Below are 22,382 nucleotides of genomic sequence, written 5' to 3' on the forward strand. Positions count from 1 at the left end.
TATATGCTAAATATATGATGATAGTAAGGTTTGTTCTTTTTGGTTTTTTTTTGTAAGGAACTTGGGTTTTTTGCATGATGACCAAAGCAGGTTTTTTTCTAATTTTTTAAAATACAGTAGTTTTACTAGAATATGTCTCAGTGTTGATTATTGACATGCCCTTTTAACATGTAGTTTTAAATATTTTTATTTCTTTCAAAATAATTTTCTTGAATTCTATTTTTAAATATGTGTTCTATTCCATTGCTTTGGTTATCTTTTGTAGGGCCTTCTAGAATACATCTGTGGGAATGTCTTGGCTTCTATATTTGTAACTTTCTCTTTTCTTTCTTCATTTCTCTTTGATTTAAAGTTTTTTATTTCATTTTATCTTCTATTTCTACTATAAATGATGCCCTTTTTTATTAACTCTTTGGTTTCTAGTTTAGTGTTCATATGTGAAATATTTTATTTTATTTATTTTTTATTTTTTTATGTGAAATGTTTTAAATCCATGGTTCTTTCCTAAATCCTATCACCTCATTTTTGAGTTTTTCTACTTTAAATTGTGTTTTTTTATAGCCTCTATTATTTTATTAATTTCTTTTAGCTTGTCTTTAAATTATTAACCAACAGTTTTCATCTGTTTAAAGGTCTGTTTCTGGCAGGTTCTCAATTGGTCTATAGAGCCATTATTTTATCCCTGGTTTCTTTTTTCTCTTAATAACTATTAAACATAGGACTTAATCACAATCTCCTTTCAGTTCCTTTTTCACTCTCCTCTCTTTTTTTTTTGTTTTTTTTTTTAATTTCTTTCATTCTTTCTTTGTTCATCAAGGCATAATGTATATAATAAAACAAGTTCGATGAGTAGCTACCATCCAAACATGATTCAGAACAGCTCTGTTGCCTCAATCTGTTTACTCCACACCCCTCTGAAGAGACAATCATTATTTTGACTTCTATCAACATAGATAAATTTTGTATATATTCGAACTTCATATAAATGGAATCATATGCATAATTTTGAGAATGATATTAGCTATAGGCTTTTCACAGATGTCATTTATCTAATTGTGTACTATCCCTATCTTATGAAGAATTTATCCTTTTTATAATAATTAATGTTGAATTTTTCCAATTTTTGTTCTCCATTTATTGAAATAATGTGACTTCTTTGCTCATGTGACAGGTTACATTGATGGCTTTTCAGATGTTAAAACAATTTTGTATTGGGATAAACTCCAGTTGTACATGACATAGTATGCAGTTTTGAAATTGCTCCATTCAATTTTTTAATATTTTATGAATGATTTTCTACCTATGTTCACAAGGGATATCGGTCTATAAACCTTCCCTTTTTCCTTTCATTTGTTTTCAGTTTTTGATATCAACATCAGAGTAACTATGGCCTCATAAAATAAATTGAGAATGTGCTCTCTGTTTTCTGAAAGAGTCAGTGTTAAAGTGGCATTATGTCTTTATTAAATGTTTGTAAATGTACCTGTGAAACAATTTGGACTATAAGTATTTGGGAAGGGGTATTTTTTATTAACAAGTTTATAAAAAATAATTTATTATTTATTTAAATAACTATTAAAGTTTATTAAAGTTATTGGTAAAGGGTTATCAATTTTATTAAACTTTTCAGTAAGCCAGCTTATGATCTTGCTAATTTTCTGTAAGGTTTGTTTTCCATTTCTTTGTTTTGTGCTCTTTGTATTATTTCCATTCTTCTGCTTAGTCAAGTTCAATTTGTTCCTTTTTAGTTTCTTGAGTTAGATGCCCACATTATTCATTTTATACCTCTATTTTTCTAATTATAAGTATTTTAAAGTTATAAATTTTTAAGTATTTTATCTGCTCATACATATTTTGATATTTTATGTTTTCAATTTTAGTTCATTTGTAGCTTTACTGCTCTAAGCTTTCCCTTTTGTTTCGTTTTTTTTTTTTTTTTTTTAGCTTTCCCTTTTGTTACTTGTGCACAATGGTAAAAAAGAAAAAAAGTGACCTCATACTGCCTGCAAATTTTGCCCTCTAATATATCTGCATTTTCAACTTCCTTTGTCCTTTTGCTATCCTGCACAATTTGAATCTACTTCCAGCATTTTCTATCAATGCAGAGTTTTGCCATAAGAGGGAGTATCTCTTGGTTGGTACTTAGACTTGATATATTCCAGACTGTTGCCAGCCCTTTCAGAACTTACTGTAGATAGATCTTTTCTCCTCTTCCATGCATTAAAGTGTATAAAACCCCTTCCCATTTCAGCTACAGTTCTCAGATGTCCCTTAAACAATTTTCAGGAGTGCCTGTTTGTGATTCAGGAATTCTTCTGCTTTTAGGGAAGTCCCCCTGTCACTTTCTTCTGCCTCTTTCTATACAGACAATGTTACTAGTTGGGTTTTGTGTTATCAATGGTTTGTCTCCCCTGTTTGCATTTTGAGGTATGTGGTGATATTGAACACAGTGTCTTTGCAGATATTTTTCTATTAGCTTTGATTTTTAATATTTCAGGTGCTCTTTCCGTTTTTATGTGGAGATTCAGAGAAATTTCAAAACAATTCTGCTGGAACTCTTTTCAGAGCTCTATGGCGAGCTCAGTTGTATTACAGAGCAGTATATTTATACTGTTTTGTGTTTGTGGTGAAAGAAGCATAGTACTGATCTCTTCTAGAAAGAGCTTTTTAAGAATCCTGATTATAGGGTTCTTGATTGTTTGGTGACCTCTGGAGTTGTCTCTTACTATTATTGCTCCATTTTCTTTGTGTTATAACTACAGTTCCTTACTGGCTCCTAGTGTGTCATGGTCATTTCAAGAAAGTCTCACAGAACAGCCAGTAGTGAGGAAGGCTCCAAATAAAATGCCTGCCCTCTTTTGTGTTCTTATGTTGCTGTGTGGTAGATGGGACCCTCCTGGATTCAGATTTAGAAAAAAAGGATAATTCAGAAAGAATGGAACCTATCTTTTCTACCCATTATCCAAGTGGGTATCTTTCATGTCATATAAGTTTGAATTAGCTGAATTGCCACCTAATACTGCACAGGATTATGTAACCAAAAATGCCTCTAGTATGCAAATTGCCTTGATAACTTGTAGAAATTATTGCCTATAATTTATTTGGTTATTTTTGAAAAGTGCTTCTGCTTTATTCTAGGGAGTGGGGTGGTTGAACACAGTTGAGATAGCATTTGGGATCCTCAGATAATGTTTTACTCTTCGTGTCATACTTAGTTGATAAGTTCTTTCACTGTGGCCACTTCCAAAAAAATGACTACATATATATTGTCACTGACAATCATACTCAGCAGTCATGCATTGACTTCAATTCAATTGTAGGATGCTAATGTGTCTCACAAATTCATTAAGTTTTGCACAAAGAGCACTCAGTAGAAAATGCTTGATTTTATAAAGTTAATACATATATTGCTATTTTAGTTTATAATACGCAAGTACTTTTCATTTAATCTTTATGATAACCTTGAAAAGCAAACATATCATTCACTTTAGAGAAGAAACTGAAAAACTCAAAAGTTGCTTTAAGACAAAGCTATGTAGGCAATATATGACAAAGCCAAAGGGAAAGTATTCAATAATTAGAATAATTACTACCAGTGTCAGAAACCTCTATGCATGCCAGTAATTAAAAAATATCTCTAGGGAACATGATCACGTGAGTATTTTTAAATAAATCAACTTCAATTGAATTAGTTACAGTATAGAGATAATTTTTAGTAAATATATATTTGTATTTCTTAATATACAATATAGAATATGCAGTATATGTAATGGGAAATAATATGCAGTACAAAATAAATTTGTCTCGTGTTAGAACAATTTGAAAATTAGGGGATCCCTGGGCGGCGCAGTGGTTTAGCGCCTGCCTTTGGCCCAGGGCGCGATCCTGGAGACCCGGGATCGAATCCCACGTCAGGCTCCCGCTGCATGGAGCCTGCTTCTCCCTCTGCCTGTGTCTCTGCCTCTCTCTCTCTCTGTGACTATCATAAATAAATAAATAAAAAAAAAAAAAAAAGAAAATTAGTTTTTCGGAATTCAATTGTTTATTATAGTCACTACTTTATAGATGAAAAAGCTGAGTCAGAATGATGTGAAATGGTTTGTCCATGTAGCTAATCAGAGTCAAGATTCAATACCCTGTGTCTTCTCATTCTAAGTCCTATATTCCCTCTTTTATACCCTGCTGCCTCATAATAGAACTTTCAAAATGGTTTAAGTGGCTGAACAGATGAACCAACTCTTAAATTTAGACATGTCTGCTCAAACAAATTGGCTTGGTCTGTAATAATCAATTTATGAAGTATAAATACCAAGAAATAATGGGAAAGAATAAAGGATTTGAGACCTAATTTCTGCCATTCAGGTCATAAATAGTCTTTAGGCACATAAGGAGAATGACCTGTTTTCTTAGGATGGAAGTATGTGTATACTTTATCAGTTTTAGTAAAATATGACCCAGATATGTCTTAGACTATTCATGCTCCCTGCCATCTACTCTCCTGGCAGTCCTCACCCCATCAACACATTCTGCGGACACATTCTGATGTCATTACGACAGCTCAGGGCAGCCAGATTCTCACATACCATATCCACTTCACAGCCTGACTCTCAGGACTGACTGACTTTACTGCGTCAATTTTCCTGCTAGGCTAACTAGGGAGAAATACGTAATTCCCAGGAGCTACACATTTGATCAAATATGTGATGCCATCTCTCCCTAGAATCTAAAAACTGGTGTCCTGGGGAATCTTGATGTTCAGAGACTACCATGAGGCAAGCTTATAAACAGAACAGACTAGCCCATTGGTCATAGTCAGGGTGTCTGTGAATTCTTGATTTTGTGTGTGATGCTCAGTCTCCTTTACCTTCTGAGCAGATTCACCCTACACGTCTCATTTTATTAATGCTCATCTTAATTAGACATTTTTCATATATTTTTCAGGATAAGGATTTGAAATCAGCTATATGACAAATTGAATATATACACAAATGTGTGTTAATGTATGTATGTATATACACATATTTTTAATCAAGCAATGCAATATGGCAAAATCAAATTGCCTTAGAAATTTTTACTTCATAGTAAATCAAACTTGAGCTTTGTGTGACAGCAAAAGTGCTGGCCCTCTGCCAGGGTAGGAAAAAAGGGAAGGAGGGGCAAAGACTATTGGACTGTCATTCCTTTTTTGCAGCAACTCTGGCCATACACTGACCAGCTGCCCAGGTGTCTCACTATGACATTACCAGTTTTATTGGCCTAAGTCCTTTCCAGGCCATTTTTTATGGGAATGGAAGACTTTTTGTTGAGTCATAAAGCTACCATTTACCAATTGTATGTTCTTTGTGAAGTAGGCCTTTTGAAACTCTTTGGAGCCTCATGTAGTTGTAGTATGAAGCAGCACCTTTTAAAGACTGGCACTATCTGTCTATTGTCACAGTGCTGGCTGCCATATTGGTATATTGGTATCCATTCAATGATATTTCCATGATCTGATGAGAGACTTCTTTACCATTTCTTGGGACTCGCTTTTTTTTTTCTTCAGCAATGTAGGAAGCCGAAGTACATGTAAGCAATGTAAAATACATGTAGAATACATATTAGTTTGGGGACAAGTGGCTGATATTTTACTTCTTTAGAGTGTAGAAAAAAAGTATAGACCCATTACTTACAACATGTCCCAAGTTGACTACAAGTTTATTTCTGAAATATGTCAGGCACTTAGTGATTCACTTTGAAAATGGAATTGAATCAAGGATAGTTATCAGTATGTGAATGATTCTTATCAGCTGCTAATATCTGTATCCAAAACTCTAACATGAAACCGTAAGAGACTACTGTTCATGCTTGAAGAGTCTGAGTCTTCTTAGTAACAATAACTGCATGAATGAAATCAGCATTTGGATGAAGAAAGAATATCCCATATTGGAAAATAATCATAGCTTTTATGCTTGTGTGTGTGTGCTTTGACAGCTTTTTGGAGACTACAGCCTATTTCTTCATGAAACCAAAAATTGGAGAGAAGGAGGTGTCCCCAAATGTTTTCTTCAGTATCTGGCATGAATTCAGCTCTGACTTTAAAGACTTTTGGAAGAAAGAGAACAAACTCATTCTACAAGAAAGGTAGGTTTTTTTCATTTCACAATGGCATTTTAAAACTGGTATTTTATTAAGTGTGACACCATCGGGGTTGCCAACTTTTATAGCCTGAATGAAAAATTAGATAGCCCTCAACCTGGGATATCAAGTCAAACAGGGTGCTAAGAACTGGCAAAATTTGGAGTTTGAATAAGAAAGGTTGGCATAGAAGCTATGATGCTACAGAGAATAGCTGGGGAGATGGTTTGCCAGGACCACCGTCTGGTAGAACAACTTCTGTGATGAGGAAACCACACAAAAGTAGACCATGTAAGTGGAGTGGAACAACCCTGCTGAGATGATAAACCTACTCACCTCAAAAGATCAGTAGCAGAGACTGTATGAAGGTAAGATGAATCATTTTTTGTTTTATTTTGTTTTTGCTCAATTCATAAGATATTGTCCAAATTTCACCATTTGTATTAAGATTTCTGCCAGATGTCACCAAGAAACAGATGATCAATATTTTTTAAAAGAACTTCCAGGATTCTTGTAGAATTACACCACATTTCCTAAAGTAAATTTTTCAGGATTGAAAGAAAATTTTTTTCTCTTAAATATATGAAATAAAGTCTCTGTCACTGATTATGAAATTCCATAGAGACGTATTAAATATTAATTCAGGAGGAAAGCTAGCCCTCCCAGGACAGCAGCCCCAAATAGTTGGGTCTACCAGGAGAATGAAAATGAAACACGATCAGCACTGTAAGCCAAACCCTAATACTGAACCAATTAGTGTACTTTCCAACATCCCTACACTAACAATGACTTTGCTTTAGATCTTTAGAAAACTTAACATTCTAAGGAACTTTGTTCATCATACCACAAAATTCCACAATTTCTGCTTGTTGTCTTCCTTACATACAAACTGTGATTATCCACCTAACTGTGATTATCCATTATCATTGTAAGTACATCCTTAAATAAGATGAAATTTGCTGGCATGTATTGAGTGCACAAACTGCTATGAGCGCTAACTCATATAATTAATTACTTAGATTCCATAGAGTTATCATAGAAGAAACTTTACCTCAGTGACTAGTAGACGGAAAAAGAGAGTGGTCTGAACAGAAGGGAAAATAAGCATCCACTCTAAAGATAATGAGAGTATTCTACTTAAAACTGGTTCATTAGGGGTTAACCTAAGAGACACAATTTTAGTCAAAAGTCCATGCAGGTAAGATAGGAGAGATAACTGCTGAAATATAAGCACATTAAATTGTCATTCATGTCCTCAAATTTAGCTATATATTATCTTTGTGAGGGTTTTTTGTTTGTTTGTTTGTTGTTTTTGTTGTTTTGTTTTGTTTTGTTTTGTTTTTGTTTTTGTTTGTTTGTTTTTGTTTTTACCGAGCAAGGGCTGTCAGTTTGGAAAATTGTAAAGAGGAATCTTTTTTTTTTACTGCAGCCCAGCACCTACAATATCCCTTCATGTCCCTCACTGGTTCCCATTGGCCTCCTTGCATCTCTAATCTCAGTTTATTCCCCCGGAAAAGGGCCAACAGCTCAGTCACATCAATGTACAAATCTGATAGATAAGTATTCCTTTTTCTTTTTTTTTTTTTTTAAAGATATGATATTTATTTATTTATTTATTTATTTATTTATTTATTTATTTATTGGAGAAAGGGAGATAGAGAACATGAGCAGGGGGAGAAGCATAGGGAAGAAGGACAAGTAGACTCTGCGCTGAGTGCAGAGCCTGGCATAGGGCTCAATCTCATGACCTGAGATCATGACCTGCACTGAAATCAAGAAGTTGGATGCTCAGCTGACTGAGCCACCCAGGTGCCCCCGACAGATGAGTATTTCACCATGTACACCTATTTGCTTGTGGCTGGGGCTAGAGAATGAGAGTGGAAGTAAGGAGAGGTCAGCATCCACAAGATAAGACTGGTAGAGCTGTAGTTTTGGAGTAACTATTCTGCTAGCACATCAGGGAAGTAAGTAAATCATAGCAAAAGGCTGGCATATTCCTATGGTGGCACCTCTGGAGATCCTAGGGCAAGAAGGTAGGTAGACACTCTCATTGTAGTTTGCCTTTACTCTGTACATGAGTACATGAGTTGGTGAGATGCCATCTCAGGGGAGTTGTTGAAACTGACTAATTCAGTTACACAACTCTCCAGTGATACCCAGTCTCATCTAGCCTGTGCTCCATGAGGTAGAGTTGTGTCTCTAGGTAACACATTGATACCAATCCACTGTTCCATGATATTTTATGCATTTAACATAACCAAAACTAGCTTTTCTTTACTGAGTATCTCATAAAATCAAACAGATGCTTCCTATGCTTGTCATGTCCCAGGACTATGCTGTGGCTTTTTTGACCCAACCCTTGGTTGATTTTGCTTTTTGATGCAAACTTTGGTGACTTTGCTCACCCCTTGGTGGCAGTGTTGTGATTTGGCAGATTACAAGTGCTCTTCACTGTAGACTTCTCATCATTCACTATCATTTGCTTTATTTAAGAGCTAAGGAGGACTATGTGGCAGGTGAGCCAGTGCTTCTTTGCCCTTTAACTTCTGAAATATATTATACCTCCTGGCAAATAGCTGCTTTGATAAGCAAGACCATTGGTCTGACTCATTTGTAGAGAAACTTTGTCCCTTTCCTTTAATATAGGACCAGTGACACAATTTCCAGGAAACAGTGCTAAATGAAAACATTGGGCCCCTTGTTCAAAAATTAATAAACAATTTCAAAACAGGAAGTACAGAGCTCTTCCAAAAGTGTGCAAACAACAACTGTGAAGCCAGCTTTGCCCTAGTGTAAGCTTTGTATCATATTTTCTGTAGGTAAATGGAAGGATATTTTAGGAATGCTTCATACCCTCAGACATGAATTGGAAATGGGATGTGGTCAGTTAAGGGTCTTACACTTCTGGTACAGTCTGTATTGATCTGAGTAGAGCTTCACATAGCACTAACTTCAAGCACTTAAAATGGGATGTTGTTCTGCAACCTGATTGTTCCCTCCTCTGTACCCTGTACTTATTATCTGCATATTTTGTTTAGTCAGTTTTATACTATGATAATGCCTAATGAAGTGTCTGTTTTTATTTTATACCATAACCATTTTGATATTTGCATTTTAGTCTTTATTTCCCAATGAGATGTTTCACATCTTCATTTCTGATGTAGCTCTCACTGTCATTAAGTCATAGTGCCTTTCCACTCTTCTGATCTCCATAAATATTTGCTGATTTGACTAGTTACATCATTGTATTTGACACAGACACAGGAATAAGAACTTAGGTTATGAAGTAATGAACATGCTTTTCTACATAGCTTAAGCTTATCATTGTAAGTAATAAAAAGAATACCATTCCAAATACCTTAGGCAAAAGGAAAGGCATTGTTTAGATAGTCAAACCACAGAAGGGCAGGGATGGAACTTGTGTGTGGATTGCCTGAATACAGAAATTCTAACTGCAGTCTGTGGGAATTGGTCAGATGTGTCCATGCCTATCTCTCATGATCTGTCTTAATAAATGTTCTCTTTCATCCTGCTTCCTCTTCTTCTCCCTCTCTCTCTTTCTCTCACACTAATTCTCATGTTCTCACTCTCTCCCCCTCTCATCTCCCTACCATCACTCTCCTTTGTGGTTTATCCTAGTTTCCAAGCCAGGCTATTCCTTTAAGGGTGGCCCCATGGCCACTGGTCACAGCCATGACTCACATTCTCACAGCCCAGAAGGAGAGAGCACTCTCCACAATCTAGAAAAATTCCAAAGAAGAACTCCAGATGAGTTGTGCCAAGTTCTGGATCAGGCACTGTGGCCAGAGATTTGGAGTACTATTGTTCAGCAATTCACAAACCCTGATGTACAGCCAGAGAGGAGGGCTGCCATGATTGACATCCTCCTTCATCGCAGTCACTGGAGTTAGTTAGGTAGGGAAGAGCAATGTCTAAAAAAAGTAAATAATATTATTATTACCCAAATTTATTAAGCCTTTAAAAATAACCTGTGTAATTAGCAGAATGTCTTAGCATGGTAGAAAGAAACCTGAATGGTTTCATGCTATAGTTGAATGTTTACTTTCCCCTGTTCCTTGATCTAATTTGGAATTCACAGATTGATTATCTTTAAAGTTGTAAATCCTGTAAGAATATTTCTTATCCTATAATTTCTGTTTGGTTCTGATTATAGAGTGGTAGTAATTTTGTGTTTTCTGGCTTTGTCCTGATGATTCCTATGACTGAGTAAATGTATTTCTTGAATTGGTGAATTTCTACACACCATGAAAGGTCTTAAAAAGGTCTGCTTTCTTTCTAATCGATGTGGTTTGGAAAACATGAGGATGTTTATGTTAGTTCTTCCACTTACCCGCCTAGTCATAGAAAGCCATAGTGTCCTAAACTGCAAAATAGAAATAGTAAAATCTCTCTTGAGGCATTATTGTGTACACTAAGTGAGATAATATAATTAGAGTATACAACACAGTATCTACATGCCAAATGCTCAATCGTTCTTCCTCTATCATTTAATATAAATGATTTCCTGATCATGACTACCTACAAATGTAACATATTGTTAAAGCATGTTAAGAATGTATTCAGTGGATACAAGGCATTTTTGTAATTCAGTTACTTTTTGGTTAGGTAAAATGTTTTGATTCTTAGTCCAAGGGAAAACTTGTTCAAGAATGTTCACACAGTCCACCCCTCCATTATTTACATCATACTATGCAAAAGAATTCCTGTTTTAATGCTTTTAGACAAGTGACCCATTGGTTTTGTCATGAGTCAGAAAAAGTGTTTTTTTCATATGCTTGGAACTAGGCACATACAATTGTTAATAAGAAACCCTTCTCTAAAAAGAAATCTAGACTTGTTATCACCGAACAGCCCAAAACATATGAAAAAATCATTTCAAAAAACGAACTCAACTATATCCAGAAGGTGAGATAAACCAACCTTTTTTACTCTGCTAAACATCTCTCCAAAAGGCTCACAGAGCACAGTGTTAATATGGCAGGAAATGGGCAGTTCTTATCTCTTTTATTTTCAGGTAGGCAGTAGCATTAGTATCACCTAGCTGCCAATGAGGCCCTACGGAGCTTGAACAATAAGAGTTTTATTAATTAGAGGAAAGAAGTATGGATTGATTGGGAATACTTGTGCTTTTTGACCTTAATGGGATTGTGGTTCTTGGAGAAGATAGTGGGGCCCAAAAACAACTCCACTTCTCACTGTTTTGTTCTGTTGTAAGTGGCCTTTAGTTTTTTGGCAGTCTTTGGCTATGTAAAATTATTTGTAATTATTCTCACATTCCATATGGAGTTTTTACTATGCACAAGAGACACTCCGTGCAATTGGTGACAGACCTGTCTTTGTTGAGCTAACAACCTAGCCGGGTATGATGTTATATGCAGTGGGAGAAACTGCGGGCAGGAGTTAATTCTGTCCAGAGGATTTATGACAAGGAGACTGGAGTTGGACTAGGATTTTCACAGGCAATCCAGTGTGGTAAGGGCATTGTAGGCAAGATAATGTGGCTCTGGCAACTGTACCTCAAACCCCATAGTGTGCAGTATAGCCTCTCAAAATTTTGTTTAGTGGGCTTAAGACATTTTAATTTAATAAATCAGTTGTGACATTAGGAAGGGTTATGTTTAAAGTATTGTCTAACTTAATTTACAGGTTTATTTTATTTTGAGACAGGTAGTCTTTGATAACCCAGGAGAAAGGATAACTACTCCTCTAATTTGTGCAAGCACGTGGTAATCAGGTCTGGTTTCTGCCCAGCTTAAATCTGCAATTAGAGGGAAAGGATTTCAATGCTTGGCTTTAGAAGGTTATGCATTAAATTGGAGAGCACCTCATGCCATGTTAACGTTCCAGCTTCCATAATTTATATTTAAGTGAGGTGTATGTTCAGATTTAAGTAGGACATTATTAGTGTAGAAGGAAGTGACCGTTATAAACGATTGAAAATAAATCTGAAGAATTGAGGTAAGGGAGGAAGGTTTATTGTTATGTAATAACGTATTTGCTGAATTCCTAGATGAAATTGCCTCTTGGACTGCATTGTTGCATTGCAGCATTAAATGAATTTATCCAACCATTTACCCCTTTAATTGAGCCACCAATGTCTAGAAAAACAACACAAAGAAATTCTCTTCCTACTTCTGTCTTTTTATAGCAGAAACTTTGGCACAAGAGCTGGCAAACAAGATAGAATCATGGCTAATGGGACCTGAGAAAGTGTAGGAAATGTGATCTGAAGGAGTAACTAATATGCATTAAGACATAATAGACGATTCACTTATTTATTAATTTATTCAAAGGTACTTTTGTCCTACTGTGTGATGGCCAAATTTTCTGGCTATATGGTTCTTACCCTTTAGTTAGAGAAGCAGACAATTTAAAAAACCCACAATTTTAAATTATAGGTTCAAATTAGTGCTATGAGGAAAATAATGAGCCATTTTTGCAAAGCAAAAAGCAGAAGAGGTTCATTTAGAAAGTGTGGTCAGAGGAGGCCTTTCTGAAGAAGCAACATTTATGCTGACACTTGAAGAATTTGTGAGAGCGGCTATGTTAAGGGGCAACACAGTATATGAGCCTGCCAGGCAGAGATGTAGGAGTTCAAGATAATATGACAAAAAAGATCGGGTGGACTCCAAGAAAGATGAAGGTGATGAGATGAATTAATGAAATAGGCCTTGTGGATCATGGTAAGAGATTGACTTCTATTATGAATGCCATAGAAAAATCATCAAAAGGGTTCTTAGAAAGGGAATAACCTGATGTGATTCATGTAATGAAAAGATTATTAATTCAAATGTATAATAAATTGGACAGTGGTATTGAGAAACAAGTTAGGAAATTAGTATAGTAGGCCAGGTGAAAGATGTGATGTTGTGGACCAGGGGGAAGGTGACAGAAAGGAGAGGAAATGGGTGTGTTGGATATATACTTTGGAGGTATACCTATACAAACTTGCTATTTGCAGATTACAGCCTCTACTAGTTATAGAGGGTCAGAAAATTCTAAGTGTCAGCTCAGATACTGACAAGCTCATGTTAGCCAGGATGTTTGAGATCAAGAATGCAAACTTTCCCTTTCTCTTCTAAAATGATTTTCAAAGGCAAGGTTAGGGAACGATGTGAAACCTCAGATATTAGGAAATTCACTTTCCAAAACTTAGTTCTCCAAGAATGATGTAAAATCATAAGGTGAACGTAGGATGGAAAAGATCTTTGCATTTCTTCTTGATCTTGCCATGTTCCAAGACATGTTTTTTAAATCTTAGAAAATCCTTTCTCAAAAGCTTCATGTTCAAAAATGGAAGAAACTCACCCTCAGAATCTCTGGTTCCAGCTCCCCATCAAATAATCAGAACTAAGAGCCAAGAAAGTAGCCTGTCCAAAGATATTTTTGCTTTGAAAAGGATTTAAACATTGAGGTACCTTCCAGTAAATTTGTAGAGACTTGTAAAGTTATCTGAGCAATTATTAATTTCTCTTCAGCGTTTGCTAAAAATAGTTTTTGACGTCTTAGCAAAGTTTGTAGTAAAACCGTTTTGGATCAAAATATACTTTATGGAGGAGATATTTCAAATTACCCATTAAAAATAACATCATGTAGCTTATATGGGCTGAAAACAATTTCTATATAAGCTGTTCCTTTACAAGCAAGATGGTATTTTTAAGGGGTCACTTTAAGTTTTGTTAGGATATTCTTAAACAATGTCATGATTATAATCTGCTAGAGGAGGAGATCTAGATCTGCTAGATTTGTATAACGTCAAATTAACAAAATCTTAAATTTGTGTGGGCTTCTGCTAGAGCCTGAATTTTTAAGATAGTGACAAATTTTAGAAGCCAGAGGCTCCCCACAATTCATTCTCACTATAATGCTCTCCATACGGACTCTGACCTTTTTAAGCAAGGGAATTCCACCTGCTTTGCTTCAGGATTCCACTCTCAAGACACTACTCCTCTTCCCATTAGTGATAGTGAAGCTTTAGAGAAATGAGAAATGCTTCTTAAAAGTTTGGGATTCTAAGGTAAATAATGGATAGTCATAGACTAGTCATGAGAGGTAAAGATGGAAGAGATTGTCTTCACAATGTTTTAGGTATTGGTCTCTACAACAGATTTGAAGTTGATGGCAAAGTTTAGACCAAGATATGTCGGCAGTTATTATATTTGACAAATAGCAATTAACTTACTTGGTTTTGCTGCTGAAGTCTGGTTGATTTAGAAGCAACTGTGAGAGGGCATCAAACTCAATTTTAAAAGAAATCATTTGTGAAAGCATGTGCTGAGTGTATATGTATGTGTAGTGGAGAGGGGACAGGGTATGTGTGGAAGGACACCAAAATGGAGATCAGTACTGAAGAAATTTTAGAGTGTGTATTTTAATATAGGGCACATAAAAGAAATAAGGTAATATTTGTATGTCTTTGTGGAGAGGAAATGGAGAATGGTCTTAAGCAAGTAGAATGGCTAATAAACATATGAAAAGATGCTCTGTATCATCATCCTTCATGGAAATGTAAATCAAAACCCCAAAGAGACACATGCTCATTATGATGGCTATACAAAAAAAAAAAAAAAAAAGCAGGCAATAGCAAGTGTTGGGGAAGATGAGGAGAACTTGTGAAACTCTCACACTGCTGGTGGGAATGTGGCAATGGTTCAACCACTTTGGAAAACGGTTAGGCATCCCCTAAGAAAATTAAACCTGGAGTTACTGTGGGACCCAGGAACTTCTTCCTAGGTTTATACCAAAGAGAAGTAAAAGCATACATCCACCCAAACGCTTGTACATATGTGATCATGGCAGCATCATTCATAATATCCAAAAGATGGAAACTACTCAAATGTCCATCAACTGATGAGTGGATAAATAAAATGTGAATATTACAATGGAATATTATTTGGCAATAAAAAGAAATGGAGCACTGATACATATGCTGTGCCATGAATGAGCCTTGAAAATAAGAAGACAGTCACAAAAGGCTATATATAGTATGATTTGATTTATATGAAATGTCCAGAATTGTCAAATATATAGGGTCTGAAAGTAGATTAGTTGTGTCAGGGGTTGAGGGAGAGGAGAGGGATCGTTAGTGAAGTTTCTTTGGAATATATGGGATGTTCTAGAATTAGATGGCTGCACAACCCTGTGAATATACTAAAAGAAACATTGAATGTCCACTTTAAATGGGTAAATTTTACAGGATGTTAATAACTCAATAAGCCTTTATTTTTTAAGTAAATAGATCTCTCACATCAGAGCTCTAAACATAAACACAGACCACATAAGTCTTTTAACTACTAACATGAACATTAGCTAAATCAAAAATAGAGAGATAAATCTGTTGGCAAAATCTGTAAAAAAAAAAAAAAAAAAAAAGAAAAGTAAAATTGTATAGCTCAGTTCAAAATCAGAAAGGCCCCCATCAATTTAGATGATTAATAATTTATAATAACTTGACTCTAGTGATGAAATGAACTAGTGCTTTTTCTATGTAAATCCATTTCAGGAAATCACAAGTCATGTTAAAAATACACACAATGTAATAGATATTGTGTGTGTTTACGTATGTGTGTATTTTGAAATTATTCATCTACTGCAAATAAACATTTTTTTCAAATCTTATCTCCATGGGAGGGGATTGTCAAGTTTTCCTAACTTATATTTCTGATGAAGTGATAAATATCTACAAAAATAGTGGATATAATAAATGGTTAAAATAAATGAAAAGAAAAGGGAAAGAAATTGGTCTGTGTTTGCTATGGGGTAAAGCCTTATGTCTTTCACTTCTGTCTTGTTAACCCTTCCTTCACCCTCTTGCTGTAATGTCTCCAGCCCTTTCCTGGTCTTTTTAGTGTTCATTCAGGACCCTACTCCACAGGCCTTCTGGCCAATGTGCTGCTCAAGGTTTTTGCTTCTGCTTGTCATAAACAGTTGGGTTAGCAATGTGAATCATGGGCAGCTGCTAGGTCATGAGTGGAATTTTGACCCATGGAAAGAAGACATTTCTTTAAGGCAGACAATAATAAGGACAGACCATTGATGTGGTGCACCTTAGCCAATGGGCACTCAGTGAAAACCAACCCTGTTGATGCCGAAGAACTAGCTGTGGAATTATAATGTGGTCTTGGATATTGCCATTTCCAGTCAATTCAAGTGTCTATCAATTGAACAACTGTCATGGCAAATTGGTATCACATAAGCTTGGATTCTTTGGTTTATATAGAAAGCTGTTGTTTACCATTTGCTCCTCCTTAAAAGGACCTTCAGATCAATGTTTTCATCATCATCATCATCATTTTTATTATTTTATGCATATCATAGTTTCACTTCTAATTCTAGTGCTCTTAAAGTTTTAGGAGCTATGGTTTTGTAATTTTTAAGACTAATAATGTAACAGAACTATAAAATGAAAATTGCATCATACCTAAATATAATTCCTAAAATGGTAATTTTTTTGCAGTTTAGGTTTTCTAATTATAATATTATCAATATATAAATACATGGAGAGTTTGTCTGCTTATTCCTTTCGAATGTTGTGTTACATGAAACCTGTGAGCATTTATTTTATTTTATCTCATTTCATTGCATTCCATTGGGATTTATTTTGCTTTTGTCTCCTGAATAGACACTGTAAAAAAATACTTAGGATCCTTGATGCCTTGGATGTCTTTCTAAGTTTGAAAACTGTATTTAATCAATTTCATCTGTCATTTTATCTTATTGAATAATGTTAAACATTCTCTAAATAATCCATCAGCTTTGTCTCCATCCTCTTCCACACACCCATGGACATGTTCCACCTCCAATTGATTATAAAGGTTGCCCTTCCTTTAGGAATAACAGACTGGCACCCATGTGTCGCACTCTATATCTAGATGAAAGAAAGTGTTCCTGGCCAACATGTCTCCACAGCTCATTGATCTCTCTCTGGAGAAAGGCTGGTATGTGTCCTTACAGATTCCTTCTTTGAGTGATTTAAAACTTGATGCTGAGCTATATAAAGTCCTGTTTGGATAGCTGTGCCTTACAGAATGAGGGTCATGCCACTTTTGCATTTACAGAAAGGGCACACAATCCTCTCCTATATGAGCTGCATCTCCTATTGCATTGTATGGAATTAAGTGATGGTTACACTTGGCAAAGTAAAAACTAAGGCTCAGAGGAGAATCAAAGTATCTGGTGCACAGTCAGGAAGTAAACCTGCCATGTCCTTTGGAGGCAGATTCAAGCTCTCTGGCTTTTTATAAGGAAATAGTAATTTTCAGAAAGTAGCAATCTCAGAGGACAGAATTCTGGGTGTGTTGGTGGAGGCCATAGCTGTCTGCGGCGAGCAGAGTGAACCCAGAGCCAAGAGGTCACGACTATCTCTTCCTGGGCTTCTTAATGTTGTTCTGTCTTGGCATGCTTCTATACAGGAAGTAGGAGATGAGATAATAGGAGAGTGCCCTGGAAGGAAAGGTGGCAGTGAGGTTAGAGAGGGCTCGATCCCCTGACTTCCATTAACCTAAGATGACCCTCATCTCTACCAAATTAGAACTGAGGCAGTGGTGGGGCACCTGGGTGCCTCAGTGGTTGAGCATCTGCCTTTGACTCAGGTCATGATCCCAGAGTCCTAGGATCGAGTTCCACATAGGCTCGCCATAGGGAGCCTGCTTCTCCCTCTGCCTATGTCTCTGCCTGTCTCTCTATCTCTCATGAATAAATAAATAAAATCTTTTAAAAAAATTTAAAGAACTGGGGCAGTAGAAGTTTCTTTGATTTAGTATTCCATCAGGGTAATCTTGTGTCATAGTCATGTGTAGCAAAAGCCAGTAATAAGACATAAGTTCAGCTTTTTGATTTTTTTAAAAAATATCTTTTGAATTTTTTAAAGATTTATTTATTTTATACATATAAATAGAGGGCACGAGCACAAGCATGTGATGGGGGAGGGGCAGGGGAGAGAAACTGGCTCCCCACTGAGTGTAGAGCCCAACCCAGAGCTGTCTTATGTCCTGAGATCATAACCTGAGCTAAAATCAAGAGTTGGATGCCTAACTGACTGAGCCACCCAGGTGTCCCCAGCTATTCTATCTTTTTTAATAAACAGAATAATCTATCATCATAATAATGAATTAGTGCTTTATTCCATATATTTAAGTCCTATTAACATTCTTCTATTGTTTTATAATATGGGCATCTAAGGTGGGCTGCATTTACCATCACTTTGAAAAATGATAAAACTTAAAATTATGCCATATTACATTCATACTTTTTTAAAAGTATATTTAATACTCATGTCTTTTAGGCTTTGTAATATTATGGTTTATAATAAGAAATATGTATTTGATCTTCAGCTGAATTTTTGGCACAGAATTCCTAAAACATTTGGGATTTCCTAAGTGATGAGAGTTATAAAGATGTCTTCTGTTATATTATGGGGTGGCTTTTAGAAAGCCCTTGGGTCACCTAAGGATGACCAGGGAACCAAACTTGTGATGAGAGGGTTGAAACTTTCTGTCTTATCCCCTGACCTCTGGAAAAAGAAGAAGGACTGAATCAATCACCAATGGCCAATGATTTAATTAATCATGCCTATGTAATAAGGCTTCCATAAAATCCCAAAAGGACCCACACATCTTGCTCTATGCCTCTTTTCCACTGGGCTCTTCTGAATTCAAACCTTTTATAATCAACTGGTGATCTAGTAAGTAAAATATTTCTTTGAGTTCTATGAGCTGTTTTAACCAATTAATTGAACCCAAAGAGGGGGTTATTCTAACCTTTCATCTCTAGCCTGTGATTCAGAAGTACAATGACAACCTGGACTTGCCATTGGCGTCTGAAGGGTGGTGGAGCAGTCTTGTGAGGCTGAGCCCTCAACCTGTGGGATCTAAAGCTATCTCTAGGTCAGAATTGAATAAATTGCTTGGTAGTATGAGAAAAACCCACAGGTCAGAATTAGTATCCTTATCAGAGACCTTCATTTAGAATTTAAAATATCCAAAAGTAGGAGTTTGCCTGTGAGAATCTCTAGACTTTAATATCTAAACTTGAATTTGTCATATAGTATATGGAGATCAGCCTCTAAAATTTGTCAGGTGAGGAAAAGGGAAGGAGTAGCAGTACTAACTCTTTAAAATATTCTAATTATCATTATACATTTAGGTAATACATATATTGCAAGGATAAAACATCAGAAATGAAAGCATATTCATAGTTTTTCTTAACTTTCTTTAAAAAAATTAACCTCTTTGGTTCAAAGGGGTGAACATTGGCCTAGGGGTGAACATTTTGATAAAATTCCATTTGGCCACATTAAAGTTTTCCAAATGTATGGGGGAGGTAAATGAGATGAAGAATAGTTAAAAAAGTGTATTTCAGCAGGTAAGAGAATTTCAGATGCTCACAGATAACTTAAAAGCTTTCATTTTGAAAGTCCTAGATGTAATCAATGTATTCTTAAATTCATGTGTTGTTTTTAGAGCAGAAATACTCTTAATTCTGTATTGAGTTTGTACATGGGTTTATTTTTTATGGTCTCTATTAATTTTTTAAAATATTTTAGAGCATGAACTAGAAGCTAGAGAATGTTGATGGACTAATTAGATAAAAAAGTCAAAAGGCAATTGTTTTTTAATATCATAGATAAATGACTAGATGGCTGAACAGGTGGATGGGCTGTGGATCGAGAGTTATTGGAAATTGCACATAAAACCATTCAGGAAAAAAATAGAAATCCAAATAAGTAAAAATGATGTTATTATGAAGAAAGCTTAAATTGACTTCTATTTTTTTAAAAGCTTTCTACTTCATCTATCATTAATAAAGCAAAAGAACTCACAGCATACTTTACCAGTAGTTATGGTCTATTACTGTGTCCCTAACATTCACATGAGATTCAAGGACCATGCACAACCACTTAGCTTAAGAGAGACAAGAATGGGACCATCAGAGAGCTAGTGGATCATAGTAAAAAGGAAAAAAATGTGCTGACTTCAATAAAATATATATTTCAGCATTTGCAGGTAGTTACTAAAATCAAATTTCCTAGTAATGCTGATCAAAGAAAAATTAAGAATTAAGTGTTCACATCCAAATTCTCAATTATTAGTGTCCATTTCCTATTTTCCACCTGAGGGTATAGCGAATTCCCTAACAGGGATAATAGAGTTCACAAACACTGAGAACAAGTATTATTACAGATTTGGCTTTATTCATAGTTTTATAGTTCAGAGCCATAATTCCTTGTCTACAATTTGGAGATCCAAAACACCTCTGTCATCAAACATTTTTTCATAAGTTTTTGGCAAACTCAATTTATGTGAGACTATTTATGAACTTTTTATTCATCCCACTTACTATGAATGTTCATATGTCTACTACAGAAATGGTAACATGTTTGATTACTTCATGCTATGTCAGACCCATTTGGTAGTGTTATGTACCATCTTTCTGTCTGAAATTAGAAGGTTCTGAATTCTGTAATCCAACTGGCCCCAGAGGTTTGGGGTAAAGGAATCACAGAATGAAGAGTTATCTGGCTGACTGAGCACTGTATTCACTAGTCCTAATTCTACTCCTTCTCAAACACACAAATCCAATCCTTTGTCCATGTAATGGGTCTTCACATTTAAGGTTAGCTATGAAAATACTATCAAGTTCTCCATCACCATGATAGAACATTTGTGGTTCTTTCCATTGTTCTAGAATCTCATCCATTCATCCATTCATGGATGGAGCTTCCTGCCCAGCCTGGGCCACATCATCTGTTATTCCTGCTGTGCCCTTACTGGCATTATGTCTTACACAACCAATTATACTTCTTAACACTCCCAGTATCAGCAAGGCCATACCCTTCACCTTTCTTGCTCTAGGAGAAATTTCCTAGCAAGGCTATTTAAAAATCAGTGTTCTCCAGCCTAAGGTAGCTTCTCTAAGGAATGGAGATTCTGAGATAAATCCTGGGAAACATGAGGGGGATGAGAAGTCAAGAATGCTTTTATGCAACTTTTAATTGTCCTTTATAATTGTTCCCTGCGGTGCCTTCTACTTTCTTCCAACTCTGAACACCATTTCTGCATTCTTCACTGTGAACTTATGACTTGTTCGCATGTTTTACTGAGGTCATTCAACAAGAATTTATTAAGTGGTTACTATATGCCAGGCACTGGAGCTGTAAACAAAACCAAATCCTGGCCTTCTGAATCTAAATTAACATACCCTAGGAGGACTGATGCAGACTTTGACAAAAAAATAAAGTAGGGTGAAGGAAAAAGCGAGTTGTAGGAGGTGGTGGTCTGACTATAAACAGAGACTTGAGGGTTGTGAGGGAATAAACTAGTGGATACTTGGAGACCAAACATTTCAGACAGAGAGAACAGCAAGTACAAAGCCTGAGGAAGGAGCATATTTAGGGAGGAGGCTGAAGTTGCTGGAACAGAGTGAGCAAGGAGGGAGAAGTAGAAAGTGGGTATGGAAAGGGTGTGCCTGCCAGGCAGGGTGCAGAAGGGGCTTAATTAAGGAGGAGGAGCTTAAAAGAAGAACCATGTGAAATGCTGCTAGTATTCACATGAAGGAGGTGAGGACCAAGAAGTGACCTTGGAATTGGAACTGGAATTGATGGCATCCACAAGAATAGTCTATCCAGTGGCTGGGTACAGATGTCTGATGAGAAGAGAGCAGAAAAGTGGAGACAGTGAGCACAGGAACTTGTGCGTAGAAAGGGTCACAGAGAAAAGAAGTCCAGCTGGAGAGGAAGGTGAATTAGGGTTTTTTGTTTTTTGATGATGATGGGATAAACAGCATATTTTTAGCCGGATAGGAATAATCCAGGAGAGGAACTATTATGACCCTTATTCTCCCTTAATATGTGTGTTTCCTTGATCCCATTCCTGCCTTGTATCTCCCACATCTTCCCCTTAATTAAGCCGTACTTCCTCTTGCATAATCCTAAAGCATCATGATATAAATAGCTTTCTGGTACTCTTTTATGAGTTTTACAGGGAGGAAATGTGATAAACTCTCTATAAACTAATTTCCATGTCTAATAGCCCTTGAATTCCTCCCCATGACAACAAAAAAAAGGTCTTTAAAAAATAGGATCCAAGTTATTCATACATGTCATCTTTTGCTAGAGAAGTGTCAAAACAAAAGCCATGGTGTATGTACCAGCAGCTTGAGTTTATATCTCACTAGCTATAATCAAAAATGTTTCTGAACCATATGCAAAAAAAATCACTGACATTAAGAAAATAACATGTGGAAAGAGT

At 35.9% G+C, this 22,382-nt stretch overlaps 1 protein-coding gene across 4 annotated transcripts in view; it reads left to right on the forward strand.

Annotated features, from left to right (window-relative positions):
• Nucleotides 1–22,382, forward strand: part of FMN2 (formin 2) — a 370,776-nt gene that overhangs the window by 333,783 nt on the left and 14,611 nt on the right. For all 4 annotated transcript variants that reach the window (XR_005362164.1, XM_038542664.1, XM_038542668.1 and 1 more), the window contains one exon: nt 5,971–6,120. Coding sequence is in view for 3 of the 4 variants with exons in the window: in XM_038542664.1 (XP_038398592.1) it covers nt 5,971–6,120 (150 nt within the window). In the remaining variant the exon portion in view is untranslated. The remainder of the gene's footprint in view (nt 1–5,970; nt 6,121–22,382) is intronic.

The sequence above is a fragment of the Canis lupus genome, chromosome 7, assembly GCF_011100685.1.
Source record: "Canis lupus familiaris isolate Mischka breed German Shepherd chromosome 7, alternate assembly UU_Cfam_GSD_1.0, whole genome shotgun sequence".
In the NCBI taxonomy this organism is placed as follows: domain Eukaryota; kingdom Metazoa; phylum Chordata; class Mammalia; order Carnivora; family Canidae; genus Canis; species Canis lupus.